Source organism: Triticum aestivum, chromosome 3A (assembly GCF_018294505.1).
Source record: "Triticum aestivum cultivar Chinese Spring chromosome 3A, IWGSC CS RefSeq v2.1, whole genome shotgun sequence".
Classification (NCBI taxonomy): domain Eukaryota; kingdom Viridiplantae; phylum Streptophyta; class Magnoliopsida; order Poales; family Poaceae; genus Triticum; species Triticum aestivum.
In genome coordinates this window covers 492,533,012-492,551,603 of record NC_057800.1, presented here as the reverse complement: position 1 = coordinate 492,551,603, position 18,592 = coordinate 492,533,012, and the positions used below count along the sequence as shown (strand labels likewise).

The 18,592-nt window shown below is 45.9% G+C and overlaps 1 protein-coding gene across 1 annotated transcript; it reads left to right on the top strand.

Annotated features, from left to right (window-relative positions):
- Positions 1-7,155: 7,155 nt before the first annotated feature.
- On the top strand, positions 7,156-13,521 carry LOC123061805 (putative clathrin assembly protein At2g01600). The gene is made up of 15 exons (XM_044485078.1): positions 7,156-7,449; positions 7,619-7,688; positions 7,845-7,942; positions 9,132-9,270; positions 9,373-9,500; positions 9,642-9,734; positions 9,862-9,912; positions 10,748-10,813; positions 10,906-10,971; positions 11,089-11,169; positions 11,254-11,331; positions 11,583-11,759; positions 11,834-11,909; positions 11,997-12,124; positions 12,910-13,521. The coding sequence occupies exons 1-15, from the start codon at positions 7,360-7,362 to the stop codon at positions 13,246-13,248; spliced, it is 1,680 nt and encodes a 559-aa protein (XP_044341013.1). The 5' UTR covers positions 7,156-7,359; the 3' UTR covers positions 13,249-13,521.
- Positions 13,522-18,592: the final 5,071 nt, after the last annotated feature.

Below are 18,592 nucleotides of genomic sequence, written 5' to 3'. Positions count from 1 at the left end.
CGACAACGTGGCATGTAAATCAAAAGAAGGTCAACATGGTTGCACGACCAAGGTTATAGAAGGTTGTAATTTCGTCTAGGAGTTTCCGACCGATAAAATTGATATGCCCTTTAATAAGGTGGTCCATGCAAATATCTTCTATATCAGCACAGTTTCCTCGGAGTTAATGAGGCTTTGGGCACTTCATCGAGCTTTAGATCCCCAACTCCGGCATAGTAATGTGGCCTTACCTGATCCCTTTTTCATGCACCGTCACAACATGGTATCCACAATTAGCCAGGAGCTCATCTCAAACTACCTGTACCCGTGCATGATTATGAATCATCCACATAAGGACATCTTTCTCGCACCATCCTCCGACAAGTAAGTCGTTAACATTCACTCCTTTATTTTGTAACATATACATGTCCTTGTGGTTTGATCTCATCCATGTTAATTTCTTCATATATTTTTGCGCAACGACCGACATTTGATCATAATCGCACTATTACCGGCGCAGGGCTTGGCTTATTTCTCCGATTCAGAGAAAGACTCTCAAAAACAATGGACCGGATTGGAGGAGGTTCTAAATGATGTTCTACACAAGTGTAAGAACTACAAAAAACGATAACACATCATTCAGAATTCAAGTTCATCGCTAGCGCTTGTTGCTACCAAGTACCAAATGTCAAAACCTCTCAAAGGTCTGGCTACTATGCCATGGTTATCATGGACGACTTTGTGAAGAAAAGCCAATATTTGTGAAATCATAGCCGGATCATCAAGTGGTCCGAGGAAGCAGAGGGAGATGGACATAGAGAAATTATTAAGAGAGCATGAGCGCCTCCAAAAGGTGTTGGCCAAAATCATCAACAGGGAGGTTGTAAATAAGGATGGGTAGTTTGCATTGCAAGCCAGAGCGAGATGAAGAACAACCTCACCGAGTCGAAAACATATTGCAGTCATTGATTGACACCGACTAACCAAGTCAGGTAGATATACATCTTCAAAAGAACTTGTCAAATTTTTCATTATGTGTTGAGACATGTTTGTTGCCTTGCACTTCTTAAACTATACGTTTGCTCACTAATACTCATAATTATTGTATCGACATTGTAATGTACTGTATGCATGTGGATGATTGTGTGAATGTGGTTGAGACAACATTGTATATATGTAATGCAATGTGATGATCAAGTACAAAATGTAACAACCGCGTCATTACAATGCTACCACGGCAACAAAAAACACCGCCACGGCAGTAATTCTTCTCTGGGCCTACATCGCTACCATTGACAGGCGCCAAAGATACGTGCCACTGTTGTTACGTACAGTAACAACGGGCGGAGATAAATGGAACAATTTTTATCTACAGTTGTTGCGGTGGGCGTCATCATTGAAATAGACCTACCACTAGCGGGCGCGCGCTTGCCACTGAAACCATATTAGTCAGTGGCGAGAGGTCAGTGAACGAACACCGTGAGAGCCTCGCCCGTCATTGGTAAGCATTCCTACAGTAGTGATGAGCTCCGAGAGATCTTCAAATGTCAAACTACAGGAGTATTAACATAAAGCATCCCTCTTCAAATATCAAACTACAGGAGTGTTGACATAAAAGGCATTAATTGTAGGAATGAAAGTTTCAACTCAGGGTATCCTTGCTGTCTTTTTTAAGAAAAGGAGAATGACTCCCGGCATCTGCATCTGGAAGATGCATGCGGTCACTTTATTGATTATTTTCAATGACCTTACAAAATAGTACTATAACAACAATATGCCTGAATTCATCATCCTCGCTGTCTACAAGGTGCAAAGTTTTAACAGTGTTAAAAAAGCTCAAACCACTCATTGTGTAGCCCTCGAGTAAAACACCTTTTAAAGGTGATCTCGAGATGAACTCCATTTCCTGATAATCACGGGAAATTCTGTGTCGTGGCCTTGTGGGCAGCATGCGTACGAACCCTGTAAACGCCCAACAGAAACATCTCTCAACCACTCGACGCCAGCGCCTCACATCCAAGTCCGCTGGCGAAAGATGTCCTTATGGCGCGCGAGGCCTGACCGACTGAAAGGGAGGAGCCACCGTTCCTTCATTCTGTGCACAATCTTTTCTCCGGATCGATCCATTTTCTTTCTCTCAAAAATCGACCTGCGCGCGTTGCACGAGACTGACTTTGGTACCAGGGGAACTCGCAAAAGAAGCTTCAGCTAATTAACGGCGGCGACAATCACCGCACCGGTGAGACGTACGTACGTGCTTCTCCCTTAACTGGCACCTCCTACCTAGCTTTCTTTCTCTCGAGGTAGGACCATTTTGGTTAGGTCATCTGAGTTGTCGTTCGTCTCTTTTACAGCCAGGCCACCGCATGCTTCTGTTTCTGTTTACGTATACACGACGAGAGGCCGGGGAAGTAAAATTCCCCCCATATTTTTTTCCCATTTTAATTAGCTCCCGAGCCCGTCCCTCGCGTCGCCCCCGCCCTGGGCGACTCGGGGGCTTCTCCAACCCTAGGCGCCGCCGCTGCCCTCTCCTCCTCCCCTCCTCGCGCCGCCGCCGGGTAAAACCTGTGTGGCAGACAGAGACGGCGGGGGGACTTCCTCTCCCGCGGGACGATGGATCTAGGCGGCAGGCGGCGGTGTCCTGCGACGCTTGCGGTCGGGCGCGAGGTGGCAAAACTCGACGAGCAGTGGCGGGGCGTGGGGCGCGTGGCGGTGGGCCTCGGCAAGTGGGGGTGGGCGCTGGGCTCGCGGCGGCGCTCTGGCGTGTGCAGGCGGCGGTGACCCCTGTGCGCGGTCGGCGGCTCCCTCTCCGACCCGGACGGCGGCGGGGGGGGTGGTGGCGGCGGCCCGGCGTGGCCGGCGATCTGGATGCGGTGGGGCCGGCGGCTCACTAGTCTGCCAGAGATCCAGGGGCATCATCGTCTCTGACTTGATCTACTTCGGTTCGTGCTAGATCCGGTACAGGGAGACTGTCATCATCTCCCGGTGTTGGCTACATGGATCTGACGGCGACGGCTGGACCTTTGGTCTAGTCTTTGACAGAGAAGGCGGCGGTCCATGCACAAGAAGCGGATGGAGTTCTTCGAACAGATCTGGGTGAAAACCTGCTCTTAGGTAGATGCCAAAGCCGGCGGTGGCGGCGCTCTACGGTGTCGTTTCCTTCTTGAAGGCATCGTCGTGGAGAAGTTCTAGACTACGATATGCTACCTCCGGGGGAAACCCTAGATCGATATATCAGAAGACGGCAACACGTTTGTGTCATTCCCCCTTGGGGGCGTCTTTCTTGGAGGTGTACGTGGGCTCGATGGACCAGTAGACGGCGTCTTTGGTGGACCGGTGCTTCATCATGCACATTGATGGTGATAGATTTCGATGGCATGGCGCTCTGGAGATTAGGCGTCTGATGTGCGATGATGGACTCACGCACGAGGGTGACGCTGTCTGGCGTCGTGGTGGCGTCGACGGCAGCTAGACCGGGCAAAGTAGATGCAGCAGTACAGCTCTGAAGATATATTGGTGGCAGGTGGCTGCGGCGGCCTCATACCCGGCAGGCGTCCTGGTTGGGACCTCAGATTTTAGATGTTAGTTTTGGCTGCGAGGTCTGTTTGGTATTAGGTCCAGACTATCAACATCCCTTTATTAACTGGATAGGAGTAGCGACAGATGTTGCCTAGACGGTGAATTTAGTCTTACCGTTGTATGACTTTGTAAGGTCTCATGTGAATAGTTAATAAAGTGGCTGCATGCATCGTCCAGATGCAAAGACCAGGGGCCCTCCTCCTTTTCTAAAAAAATGTATAGATGACATAAATATAATTATATGAAACGATGCAAATAGGCTCGTGTACTTTAGAAATAGGCTTTTGCCCCACTTTCAAACTCCGAAACAAGAACCACGGCTCGGGCAACACCACAATCACGTCCAAAAGATACAAAAGAAATAGGGAAAAAGCCACCTAGTGGCTTTCGACAGACGGCCCTACAAAGACGATAGACGACGTTGTAGCAGAAATGCATCTAGCATGAGCCGGGTCAAATCGCGATCCCACTGCCTAGAGAGCGGGTGCCAGTGCTACAGAAAAGGAATTTGAAAAATTCAGACGCCTGTAGCAGAAAGACCTGCTCAATCACCATTTTATTATGTGTTGTCCATAAAATCCATGACATCACCGCAAAGATAAGTCGGAATAGATGGCGATGCCGTCCAAGTTGTGTAGCTCTGGCCTGAAGGAACTCTGCGAGGTCCAGGGTCTCCCAGTCGGGCCCTAGCGCTTCATGAACGAATGTCCATAGGACCCGAGCCGTCGTACACGAGTCTTCAGTATCACACATAAGGAGCAAATGCGATCACCTGGGCCTTACCGCTTAAGTACTTCGGTCTTCGAAGGGAGGCGGTCTCGTAGAAGTTGCCACACAAAAATCTCAATCTTCAAAGGTAAAGGTGCTTTCCACAAGGGGGGAAGGCAGACGATAATGGGTGACTGGCATAATGCCTGGTGTGTTAAGTTCACCGAAAAATCACCCGACTGCGAGAGCCGCCAAGCTACGGAGTCCGGATAGCACGGAAGCATCGGCGGGAGGGTCGTCTACAATCTAGTCCAATCACCATTCTCTGATTGCCCAAAAGTACGGGGGAACCATAGATCCCACTGTCCAGATCGAGAAGCCGCAAAGACTAGTACTAGCGGTTTCGCGCAGATTAAGAATAGGCCAAGAAAGCTCACCCTAAGAGGCTCGGTACCCAACCAGAGGTCCAGCCAAAATTGGGTCCCAGTCCCATTTCCTACAGAGAAGGAGACTCCTACATGAATCTCCTTCTTGATCCTTTGTATGTATCTCCAAAACTGGGACCCTCCCGAGCGGGAGCATGCCAAGAGAGGCCCACCTCTAAGGTATTTAGCCTGAACGAGCTGAAGCCACAGGCCACCCTTGCCGCTCATGATCCACCAGACCAATCGCAACATGAGCGCAACGTTCATACGATGGGAGGCCATAATACCCAGGCCTCCCCGATCCTTGGGCATACAGATGTCTGCCCACTTACAGACAATCACATACACACATATGCTCATCCTTATAAATGCATGCACGCACACCCTACTCCTATGAGCACATCTGAGAGACTGAGCCGGCACCTCATCTTGAGATTGACAAAGTTGTCACACACGCCTTCATAGTCAACAGGAACGTCTCCTCCCAGTGAACACACATCATCGGAAGGTCTGGGATAAATCCAGAAAAATGCAAACACCGGTGTCAAGTCTAGCACTTGATCTCTGGTGGGTTGGGGATATCATTGTCCTTCTAACTATCCAACCACAGGTTGGTTCGCGAGGGTGATGTTTTATTGACATGCCAAATTCCAAGCTCAAACACATTACGAAATGTGAGCTATGAAAAAAATGATGAATAGTGACATTATTGTTCGGCACTATTTAGTGCTGATTTTTTTTGTTTTCATAGCTCGCATCATGTAATGTGTTTGAATTTGAAATTTCAAATGGCAATAAAACATCACTGTTCTAAACCTAGACCATATTTGTGCCAAACAAGTTTTAGAAATGTTTGACATTTGTTGGCTATCTTTTAAAAAAATCAATTGGGTTAAATGTGCAGGAGAATATCATACAAAAACCCGCATTCGATGAAAACCATGCGGAAAAGACCACTTCAAGTTTCAAAAACACATGGATGTTTTCAAGAATGTTAGACAACGACGCTTAGTCGCCTCGAAAAGAACACTAAACCTAGTTAAGAAAAGATTGAGAGCCCTCCAACTGAAGAGGGACCGGGATCCGCCGTGCGGCCCATAGAGCCACCGAGGGTGAGGCAGACCGACAACGGCACTGGCAAGAGGCATGGGCGACTGGGTGTTGGGAGATGGGATTGGAAGAGCCCCAGTTTGTGGCGGCTTCTGCATGACTTCGTTCTTTTGTGATCCCTATGCGTGTTTACATTGTACTCGGGTTTTAAGGGTGCAAAATTTTAAAACCCCTCGTTAGAACTGAGCCTGCTTTGATTTGATGAATTTTGTAGGAATTCCATGATATAGATTCCTATAGAGTTTTCCCTTTTTAGGGGTTTCACATGAATTTTATGAAAAAAGGATAGGAATTCTATAAGAAAAATTTCTTTGGAGCCCTTTATTTTATAGGAATAGAATCCTATTCGTACACAGGATATGAACCTATCCTTTGTATTTCAAAGAAAAAAAATAGCTAAATTGCATGGAAAAAAATCTTATCTTATGAACCAAATGACATCCTTTTTTTATAGGATTTGAGATACATGTTATCTTTTTTTTGTGATTTTTCTGTTCTAATGATATTCCTATTCTATGAACCAAAAGAGGCTTGAATCTCTTGGTTTGCAAGAATGAATTCCTATTCCTATGTACGATTGATTCATGTCCTTCACACTTCAAAGAAAAAATAGATTAGACCTAATGAGAAAATTCCTATCCTATTAATCAAATAATATTTTTCCCCTTTATAGTAACTGAGATACATGCCATCTCAATGCTTATGACTTCCCTGTTTCTGTTCCTATGATATGTCTATTGTACTCCTTTCGTTCTCAAATATAAGTCTTTCTAGAGATTTCAATAGGTGACTACATATGAAGCAAAATGAGTGAATCTACACTCTAAAATATGTCTACATACATCCGCATGTTATAGTTCATTTGAAATGTTCTAAAACGACTTATATTTCGGAACGGAGGGAGTATAAACCAAAACCAAAGAAAACCGTGTGGAGGTGTGTCTTTGATAGATATTGTGGGATTTGGTCGTTGTTCGTCTTTGATGGATCCCAGTGGATCCAGTCTTCGTTCGTGTGATTATAGTTGGGATCCTTCCGATTTATACTTCTCTTCATTGGCGGCAGCTGCTATTCTGTTGTGTTGGTCCTGCGAATCCTTAACACGATAATTTTCTACCTATTCATTAGTACAATAATTTTTGCCCGGCTTATGTGAGGAAGGGCCAATGACGACAGCGCACATTCGGCTCCCTCATACGGACCTGAATTTATTTTTTGTATTTTTCAATGTTTTTTACGGGGTTGTTATTTCTTTTATGTTGTTTGTACTATCACGACAGATGACCAATAGATCAGATTTCCTTTTTAAAGCAAAGGCCTGAGGCGTGAATGAAGACTGAAGAGTGGGAAACGCGCCATCTGCTTCACTGGTAGGCGGCAGCTCCGACGAAAAAGAAAGGAAACCAACATCTATTTCGGCTGCTCCGTGCGTCGTTGATTGGATGCACCAACACACGGGGAGGAACGCCCAGCCCGTCCAAACTCAAACCAGACCACCAAACAAGGCAAAAATAAAAAACGAGGCGAGGCGGCAGCCGACGACGAGCAGCAGCGGGAAATGTCGGCGCTGCAGAGCTGGCGCAAGGCGTACGGCGCGCTCAAGGACACCACCACCGTCAGCCTCGCCAGCCTCAACTCCGACTTCAAGGTTCCCCCTCCTCCCCTTCTCCCCTCGCCGTCTCTGGGCGCCAAGTTCACTCGGTTCTCCCCCATTCCCCTAACCGTCCGAGGCGAGGGGTTCAGTTGCTGCGCTCACGCGCTTTGGATCTGTGGTTCTCACTCCATCGACTCGAGATTTATTCTGCCATTTTCCCTAGGATCTGGATGTGGCGATCGTGAAGGCCACGAACCATGTGGAGTGCCCGCCCAAGGATCGCCACCTGCGCAGTACGTCGATTGATTCTCGCACCCCGAGTTCGTCTTATATTTCTGGCTTAATTTAATCTAGTGTGCGCTGGGTTGAGCAGTGGGGTAGAGGGTGCCGTAGTCTGTCCCAAGTCTCGGTTCGGTTTGGTGTTTGATCAGTTGGTGGTGGTGTTGCAGAGATTGTGGCGGCTTCGTCCATGGCCAGGCCCCAAGCGGACGTCGCCTACTGCATCCACGCGCTTGCCCGCCGCCTCGCCAAGACCCGGAGTTGGATCGTAAGCACTGTGCACTCCCTTCTCCCGTGAAATCTTTCTTCCATTCATTTGGTACATTTGATTGATCCTTCTATGGATAACCACGAGGCCTTTCGACCTGCGTTTTCCGTATTGCTGCCGCTTAACTGTTGCACGGTTACTGAAATTTGTGCAGTATCCCCAAATGTAATCAGTCAATAATCAATCTGTCCAACTGCTGCCTGTTGAGCCTAAATTGGACGTAGTTTGGTTCACTGTCTTTGTTATCCAAGGCAATAGTTCTATATGCGTTTATTCTCGGATCGATACATCACTTGTTTGAATCTGGCATTGAGAATACCATCATGTTGCTACGTATGACCTCCAGTGCGATCCCAGTTTGTACCGACGGTTGATTGCAGATATTGGTTGATTTGGAACCTAAAACCTCAAGCGTGGCCAACAACTGCGTAATTTGGTCTCAAAACGACTTTACACAATATGGTTTATATAGCCGAGTTGGAAATTACAGTATCAGGGTTTGTTATTTGTAACTTAATTTACTTATGTTCCTTCTTCCTATTGCATTGCATATACATTGCCAATTTCCCAGCACAAAAAGATGAACATACATGAGAATGTCCAAAACTGTTTGTGCCATCAGAAGTCAAAACAACGGGGATCAGGGGTCCAATACTTGCGCTGATGTCTGTGAAATTCCAATTCAAATCGCCAATCTTCATTGCGCTACAATGTGCCAATGAAATTCGCTAGCATGGTATCTGGCATGAACACTACACAGCTGAAATAGCTTATACCTTGGAGCTGTGAGTTGCCGAGTTCAAACCCAGTATGTGCATATAATTCATTGAAACTCACTGTCTTCTTAGTTTCTCCATTTTCTTGGATTAGCTTTCATATTCTCAATCCAGTGATGTTATAGTATCATATTAAGTGCTTATGCCGGAATATTTCTTATTTACTAACTTGATAGGTGAAGTTCAACATTTTGAAGAGGAGTCATGTTCAGCCAATCATGCTTTGCTCTGCTGGTTTTTTCTTCTTGCAATTACCTTAACAGGAATAACCTCAAAGTTTTTTGAGTTCTCAAAAATTGTATCTAGTAATATTTGTAGTGTTTTACATCTTTTCGGTTAACTTGATAGGTGAAGTCTTTGTCCATCATCGTGGGAGCCAACTAATTTAGCATGCATTTTCACGCACTATGCAGGTTGCACTGAAGACACTTGTGGTGATCCATCGACTCCTCCGGGATGGTGAACCTACATTCCGCGAAGAACTTCTTAATTTTACACAAAGGGTCCAGATTTTGCAGTTATCTAACTTCAAGGATAACTCCAGTCCTATTGGTCAGCATTTCTATTTCTCTATTTGCAGCATGACATCATGCCTTGTTCAGCTCAACATTCTGCATGCTAAATTTCCTTTCTAATCTTGATGTATATATCCAGCTTGGGACTATTCTTCATGGGTTCGAACATATGGTTTATTTTTGGAGGAAAGACTGCAATGCTTCAGGATCTTGAAGTATGATATTGAAGCTGAGCGTTTGCCCAAGCAAGGTCAAGGGACTGAAAAGGTTTGAGAATTTACATTCTCATAATAAAAATCAGCTTTCAGAGTTATGACTAAATTGGAAAAGTTATACAATTTTTGCCAATTATTATCTGTTGATTATCTAGCTGGTGCTGCTTTAATTTATCATTAGACTTATTTTCAGGCACACAGTCAAACCAGAGAATTAGATTCTCAGGCCTTGCTGGAGCAGATGCCGGCACTTCAGCAGTTACTATATCGACTTATTGGATGCCGGGTGATTCTCTCTTATACCTACCATCCACTACTCTGCACTAGTCGAAAATTGAATTTTTGGATAATCCGTTTCCCCCTCAGTATTTTTATGGACAGAACATGACATGCCTTTTCCTTTTCTGATGCAGCCAGAAGGAGCTGCTAATACCAATTATTTGGTGCAATATGCTCTAGCCCTTGTAAGATTTATTGTTTAGTGATCACTTTTTCCTTTTCTTATTCAATCTGAAAAATCATATTTAATTTGACCGTGCAACTATACTTTCGCGAATCTCTTTGGTTGCCTTGGGCACTTAATAGTTTCTCTGAACAGAGAATAATGTGTGCCGGTGGTGTTACGGTGGAGCAGTTCTTTTCCTTCCATATATATTTTCTGTAAAACAAAATTTATGCAGTAACATAACATGTTCTATTTCTTTTCTAACAATTTATTGTTTGTTATATTTCTAGTATCTCCTCTGATTTTAAATACAAGGCCACTATCAAAAATACCATTTACATCTATACAAAGCCACTATCTCTTCCCGAGAAGAATTTATTAGATTTTTGCCTTGTAGGATGGTGCTTATAGAGAAAGAGGCATCACATGCAACATATTTAATTAGCTCGGAACACGAGAGGTTTTCCGCACAATTAATTGTGTTATTTGTTAGTTGGTTTTGTTTTCTTATATGAAAAATGGGATAGTGGCCTTGTATACAAAAGTGGAGGGAGTAATATTACAGTCAGCTAGCTGATTCCTTAGCACATTCGCAGAAATTTCCACTTGCCGAGTTGTTGATTTAATTACACCCCATCTCCCATCGTGCGTAAAAGGATATAATTTTGTTCCTTTTATGACAAGTAATCACAACTTCACATCTGTACTTTGATTCTGCACACTTTATAAAATGAGGGAAAACATTCTGTTCACATAGGCAACATGAATGGGCAAATGGCTCCTGTATTTTCTCGAAAACATGCCTCATTAGTTGTTAACTTGGTAATTTGAGTGGATGCCTTCATTTCCCGCAGGTCCTTAAAGAAAGCTTCAAAATTTATTGCGCAATAAACGATGGAATTATCAACCTTGTTGATAAGGTAAATTATTTTTCAAAGTGATAGCATCATTTTTCTTGTCGTGACAAGTTATGTGCAATTTTTTTCATTCTTTTTGCTGAACAACTATGTAGTTTTTTGAGATGCCAAGGCATGATGCACTTAAAGCCCTTGAAATATACAGGAGGGCTGGCCAACAGGTAAATCTGTAGGGTGATCGCGTAAAATTTATCTTACATCGTAGATGATCAAGATGATAGCAATTGCCTGTGATTATTTTGGTATTTTTACCGAACAACTTTACTTGGATGCTTCAGGCTGGAAACCTATCTGATTTCTACGAAAATTGCCGCGGATTAGAACTCGCAAGAAATTTCCAGTTTCCCACTTTGAGGGAGGTGAGGTTTTGTGTTTATGGTGTAAGTTCCATTGTTTACTATCCGGTATATCACTGTGCTCACTTCAATTTTATTTGTTCTCAGCCACCACAGACATTCCTTTCAACCATGGAAGAGTACGTGAAGGAGGCTCCACGTATGGTTCCAATTAAAGACCCCTTGGTTAGTTAAGATTTAGCTAGTATTTCAGTCTAGACAACAATCTTGTTAACTTGTTCATTCTTCTTTCACTGCTATAGTGATAGAAACATGTATTTTTGTTACCATCCAAGTGACGGTTAGCAATTTTAATAGGTTCTGTAATGGTCATTGTGTCACCACTATGAAAGCACATGTAGACTATTTTTTCCCCTTAATCAATATATTGATGGCTAGAATTTATTCTTACACTTGCGTAATTGTTATTTTATCAGGAGTTTCCTGAGAGGCTTCTTCTTACATACAAACCAGAAGAATCAGAAGAAGTTCCTGAGCCTGTCCCTGTTCAGGAGGAAGTTCCGCAAATGGAAGAACCTGCTCCAGTACCATCTTTAACTGAAGTAGCTTCATCTCCTCCCAACACCAGAGTTGCAGATACTGGTGATTTACTGGTAAGCAAAAAAGACCATTTGCTGAATTTTACACCAGTGCATTTTTCACAATCTAATGTCATGTCTGCTCCTAGGGATTAAGTGATCCAAACCCCAGTGTATCGGCAATAGAGGAAAGCAATGCTTTGGCCTTGGCTATTACTCCGACAGGTAATTAGTCAGCATTCAATTCGTAGAGATGTCTGACGTCAATCTGATATTAGGTAATTCTGAAGATTATCTGCATAAATGCAACAGGTGTTAATACTTCAACAACTAGCACAGCCTCAGTGCAAGATATAGGATTTGACCCAACGGGATGGGAACTTGCTCTTGTCACTACCTCGAGTAGCAACACCAATTCACTGGCTGTTGATAGTACTTTGGTTGGTGTCTTTACCCTTTCTCTGAATATATTTACCTTACTGTTGGTTGCCTCTGTTCAAATCTGGATCTGGAACCTGCTAGGCTTCTATGCGTCTGCTACTGATTTCCTGCAAGCTTGTCGCAGTTTTGGTCTAAGTAGGGCTGTAAATCGTAACCATAGCGGTTTCATGGCGTCCAGCAAGCTTTTCACAGTTTTGGTAGGATTCTGACCATAGCCTAAAACTCAGTTGATGACTGGACGAAAATCAGCATGTGCCTGGTTGATTGTCCTTCAGTACCTGGAGGAGTGACTACTTGAGACCTATTGTACCAAAATGCATTCACATAAAAACGAAGCAATATTTTTTTGGATAATATATGAAGGAATAGTTGAAATTATAATCCGTAGACATTCCTTCATAATTACCTAATGGCTCTCATGAAGAATAGTTGAAATTATAATTCGTAGACATTCCTTCAATACCTGCAAAGTCATTCACTGCCTCGTCATAACAGTGTTCAGGTTCACAACTTTAGGCACGCAAATTTTTCGACACCCGAACCTTTTGGAGGTATAAATTGCCGCCGCAATATTTCAGGCCAGCTGAAACCACTTCTCAGCTACCCAAATGCATCTGCAAATAAAAGTTGATGACAAGGGCTTGCAGCCAGATGATGTGTGGAAAGCTATAGATTTCTTGCACTGATTATATTTTCCTGTCATCAAAATCGTAATGTCTTTCTTTAATTATCTGTGTATCCGTCTGATTGTCAAACTTGTCACTCTTATTCCTGATTGTTGCAGGGCGGTGGATTCGACAAGCTCACGTTGGACAGCTTGTACGACGATGGAACCTACAGGCAGATGCAGCAACAGTTGCCATACGGTTCAGTACCTCACAATCCCTTCATGGCGAGCGACCCTTTCACGGTGTCTAATCAAGTAGCTTCTCCGCCATCGGTTCAAATGGCCGCCATGGGACAGCAGCCCCAGCAGATGCAACCAAATCCCTTCGGACCACCGTCGCACCCACAGCCTGTGCCAAACCCATTCCTCGATGCCGGCTTCGGCCCTTTCCCGGCAGCAAATGGAAATGGAATGCACGCACAAGCCAACCCGTTTGGAACCGCCCAACTTCTATAGCTTCACACCATACAGTCACAGTTACATACACGTTGCGCAATGCCAACCCAAATTCCAGAGTTACATACTGCGTGTTGAGAAGTTCAATCTCCTTGCGTCACGAATGTCAATGCCAGCTTTGTCCTGCCATCTCTCGGGCGTTGGCTGCTTGATCAATTCTTGTATAGCCCGTGCTTATTAAATTTTGGTGTATATTTTTTCACCGCTTTGACGGTTATGGAAGACCCTCCTTGCGAAGAATTTCGTTATTGCTGATGCAGCATCACATGCCAATGAATATGTATATGCGGATACAGGAAGCGCGGAGGTCACAGTTCACACGAGTTCTTGATCCCCGCTCCCCAGCGACTCGATTTTTTTTTCTGCTAAGTGTTTGTTTCTCTTCACCCGCAAAAGAAGAGAAGTGCTCAAGAGAAGGGTTTGTTCTTCTTTGGTCTCCGATGAGAGGAAACATCCTTAACTTCTCGTTTAATCTGCACATTTATTGGAGTATCACAATTCAGACAAACGTTCATTTTTTGAGACGGGTTATATGCGACAGGAGTGAATGATTGTGCTTATTTCAAAGGTGGATGAACCCAAACGTCTTACCGAGCCCAGACCTATTAGCCTGTGCGATGTTATCTAGTACAAAGTGATCGTTAAATGCATGGTGATACAGCTTCGGCCTCTATTTGACAGCATCATTTCTCCTAACCAGAGTGCTTTCATCCCTGACAAATTAATTACAGATAATGCTTTCATCAATTTTGAGTGCATTCACACTACTCCCTCCGTCACGGTTTAGAAGGCACAGTTAGATTTATGTGCGTTTCCAAAATAGACAAGATTTAAGGCGCCAATACAATTACTCCTAGCTAATTAATACTCCGCTCTACTACTACTGTATGCATGCGACCTGTGAATCCTACGCGGAAACGGTCTCCACCAGTGCATGCGGGAGGGACTCCTCGTTTAGTGGCCGGAGTGTTACTGCATGGATTTTTTTTCAGTCACGCCCAAAGAAAAACAGGGCCAATCCGAATTCACCTAGATCCCAACGATTTCAGATGTACGCCCTCTAAACCGTGACGGAGGGAGTATTAAACAAGAGAACGGTCCAGATGGGAGTTAATGTGCATACAAATTGGATTTATCGAAAGCTTATTAATGGTGGACTCGAAATTCTTGAAGCGAGTGATGCAACAGATGGGTTGAATGCTCGAGTTGCCCTTGAGCAAAGAGATGGTGTGATCCAAAGCATCCTTAGCATTCACAACCGGACGAATGTGACGGAGTTGATTGGGCGGCAAGGATTGTTGAAGGATGAACAAGGAGGATGCGTTGAGTTGCTTGTCCACTTCTTCTTTTATGACGAAATTCTTGGATCATATGGGTGATATCCTTCTTCGATGATTCCTCACAATTGAGTCGAAGAACCGCTAATAAAAGACTTCATTCAAAAAAACCAATTAGCAAAGTTAGTCGTATCATGTTGAGGAGAAGTGCCAAGATGCGTGATATGAGGTGAGGGAAGCAGAACACCATAGACCTGAGGTAGGCCACCTCGGCATGAGCACCCGACCCATTTTTCTCTTAGGAAGGATTAGGCTCCACGCCACTAGTCATCCCCTTGGAGGCATCCAAGGAGGTAGCATCAACTTCCTTCTTGGAAATGGTGGCGATAATAGTGGTAGACAATCCTAGAAGGAATTTATTCAACATGATTTGCAGTTTGTCCACTATGTTCGTGTTAAATGTCTCAAGAGCGGCATTTAACTCGGCCGGGAAAATCCATCTTTCTCCCCTCCCCTCCCCGAGGCACTCCCGCGGGTGCCCCCGGGAGGAAACTCTAGCGCCGCCCCCGTCGCCCTCTTCGCCTCAACCCCCTCCCTCGCTGCCGCCTGGGGCGTTGCCGGCCAAAGGCCGTGTGGCGTTGGCGGCGGCGGGGCGGCTCTCTCCCGCCCGCAGTTGGGGACTTCGCGGGGCGTTTCCATCTGCCTGGTGGTGCCGGGCGTCGGGCCGGCCCTGCCTCGGCTCCTACCCCCCTCCCGGCGTCCTTAGCTGGCGCCGCCTCCTGCCCTCCGTGGTGGTGGGTGCCGAGGGATGCGGATCTGGGATTCCCCGCCCAGATCCGGTGGATGGTGGGGGTTGGTGTTGGCAGCGGTGGCCGGCGGCCCAGGCGTGGTGGCGGCGAGTCTCGCGGCCTCTGGGCATCGTGGAGGTGCCGGCGGCGGCGAGTGCTTAGCCTGGTGGTGGCGGCGGCCGTGCACGGGAGTTGGATTCCTTCGAACAGATCTGGGTGAAAACTTGCTTTCGGCTACTGCCAAGGCCTGCGGTGGCGGCGCTATCTGCATCATTCCCTTCTTGAAGGCATCGTCATGGAGAAGTTCAAGGCCACTCTCTGCTACCTCCGGGGAAAACCCTAGATCAGATGATCCGATGACAGCGGCGCTCTAGTGTCGTTCCCCTCTTTGGGGCGTCATTCTTGGAGGTGCACACATGATCGAGGGACCAGAGGACGGATTTTTTGGTGGAGCGGTGCTTCATCTCACTCATTGATGGCGGCGGATCTCAGCGGCATAGTGCTGTGGTGACTCGGCGTCCGATGCACGGAGATGGACTCGTGCAGAAGGGTGACGCGGTCTGGCGTCATGGTGGCGTTGACGACAACTAGACCAGGCAAGGTAGATGCAGCAGTACAGTTTTGAAGATGGATTGGTGGCAGGTGGCTACGGCGGCTGTTGGGGATCGTAGCCAAAATTTAAAATTTTCTACGCATCACCAAGATCAATCTATGGAGTAATCTAGCAATGAGGGAAAGGGGAGTGCATCTACATACCCTTGTAGATCGCTAAGCGGAAGCGTTGCAAGAACGCGGATGAAGGAGTCGTACTCGCAGCGATTCAGATCGCGGTTGATTCCGATCTTAGCGCCGAACAACGGCGCCTCCGCGTTCAACACACGTGCAGCCCGGTGACGTCTCCCACGCCTTGATCCAGCAAGGGGAGAAGGAGAGGTTGGGAAGACTCCATCCAGCAGCAGCACGACGGCGTGGTGGTGAAGGAGGAGCGTGGCAATCCTGCAGGACTTCGCCAAGCACCGCGAGAGAAGAGGAGGACTTGGGAGAGGGGGAGGGCTGCGCCAGAACTTGAGGTGCGGCTGCCCTCCCACCCCCACATATATATAGGGGCAAGGGAGAGGGGGGGGGGAGTGGCGGCCAGGGGGGTTGCCTTGCCCCCCAAGGCAAGGGGGCGCCCCCTTTTAGGGTTCCCCCAAACCCTAGGCGCATGGGCCCTAAAGGGCGGAGGCACCCAACCCACTAAGGGGCTGGTCCCTCTCCACACACAGCCCATAGGGCCCTCCGGGGCAGGTGGACGCTCCCGGTGGACCCCCGGATCCCCTTTAGTGGTCCCGGTACAATACCGGTAACCCCCCGAATTATTCCGGTGACCGTATGATGACCTCCCATATATAAATATTTACCTCCGGACCATTCTGAAACTCCTCGTGACGTCTGGGATCTCATCCGGGACTCCGAACAACATTCGGTAACCACGTACATCTATTCCCTATAACCCTAGCGTCATCGAACCTTAAGTGTGTAGACCCTACGGGCTCGGGAGTCATGCAGACATGCCCGAGACAACTCTCTGGTCAATAACCAACAGCGGGATCTGGATACCCATGTTGGCTCCCACATGCTCCACGATGATCTCATCGGATGAACCACGATGTCAAGGATTCAATCAATCCCGTATACAATTCCCTTTGTCTATCGGTACGATACTTGCCCGAGATTCGATCGTCGGTATCCCGATACCTTGTTCAATCTCGTTACCGGCAAGTCTCTTTACTCGTTCCGTAACACATCATCCCATGATCAACTCCTTGGTCACATTGTGCACATTATGATGATGTCCTACCGAGTGGGCCCAGAGATACCTCTCCGTTACACGGAGTGACAAATCCCAGTCTCGATTCGTGCCAACCCAACAGACACTTTCGGAGATACCCGTAGTGCACCTTTATAGCCACCCAGTTACGTTGTGATGTTTGGCACACCCAAAGCACTCCTACGGTATCTTGGAGTTGCACAATCTCATGGTCTAAGGAAATGATACTTGACATTAGAAAAGCTTTAGCATACGAACTACACGATCTTGTGCTAGGCTTAGGATTGGGTCTTGTCCATCACATCATTCTCCTAATGATGTGATCCCGTTATCAACGACATCCAATGTCCATGGTCTGGAAACCGTAACCATCTATTGATCAACGAGCTAGTCAACCAGAGGCTTACTAGGGACATGGTGTTGTCTATGTATCCACACATGTATCTGAGTTTCCTATCAATACAATTCTAGCATGGATAATAAATGATTATCATGAACAATGAAATATAATAATAACTAATTTATTATTGCCTCTAGGGCATATTTCCAACAGTCTCCCACTTGCACTAGAGTCAATAATCTAGTTCACATCGCCATGTGATTAACACTCATAGGTCACAATGCCATGTGACCAACATCCAAAGAGTTTACTAGAGTCAATAATCTAGTTCACATCACTATGTGATTAACACTCAATGAGTTCTGGGTTTGATCATGTTATGCTTGTGAGAGAGGTTGTAGTCAACGGGTCTGCAATATTCAGATCCCTATGTATTTCGCAAAACTTTATGTCATATCATAGATGCTGCTACCACGTTCCACTTGGAGCTATTCCAAATTGTTGCTCCATTATACGTATCCGGTATCTCTACTCAGAGCTATCCGGATAGGTGTTAAGCTTGCATCGACGTAACTCTTTACGTCGAACTCTTTATCACCTCCATAACCGAGAAACATTTCCTTATTCCTCTAAGGATAATTTTGACCGCTATCTGGTGATCCACTCCTAGATCACCTTTGTACCCTCTTGCCAGACATGTGGCAAGGCACACATCAGGTGCGGTACTCAGCATGGCATACCGTATAGAGCCTATGAAAAAAGCATAGGGGACGACCTTCGTCCTTCCTCTTTCTTCTACCGTGGTCAAGCTTTGAGTCTTACTCAACTTCACACCTTACAACTCAGGTAAGAATCCCTTCTTTGACTGATCTATTTTGAACTCCTTCAAAATCATGTCAAGGTGTGTGTTCTTTGAAAGTATCATCAGGCGTCTTGATCTATCTCTATAGATCTTGATGCCCAATATGTAAGCAGCTTTATCCAGGTCTTCCTTTGAAAATCACTCTTCAAACAACCGTTTATGCTTTCCAGAAATTCTACATTATTTTGGATCAACAATATGTCATCCACATATACTTATCAGAAATGTTGTAGTGCTCCCACTCACTTTCTTGTAAATACAAGTTTC

Coding starts and splice junctions, on each gene's coding strand:
- LOC123061805 (XM_044485078.1), top strand. CDS start 7,360: ATGTCGGCGCTGCAGAGCTGGCGCAAGGCGTACGGCGCGCTCAAGGAC. Junction 11,170..11,253: donor AGTTTCCCACTTTGAGGGAG/GTGAGGTTTTGT, acceptor ATTTGTTCTCAG/CCACCACAGACATTCCTTTC. Junction 12,125..12,909: donor TGGCTGTTGATAGTACTTTG/GTTGGTGTCTTT, acceptor TGATTGTTGCAG/GGCGGTGGATTCGACAAGCT.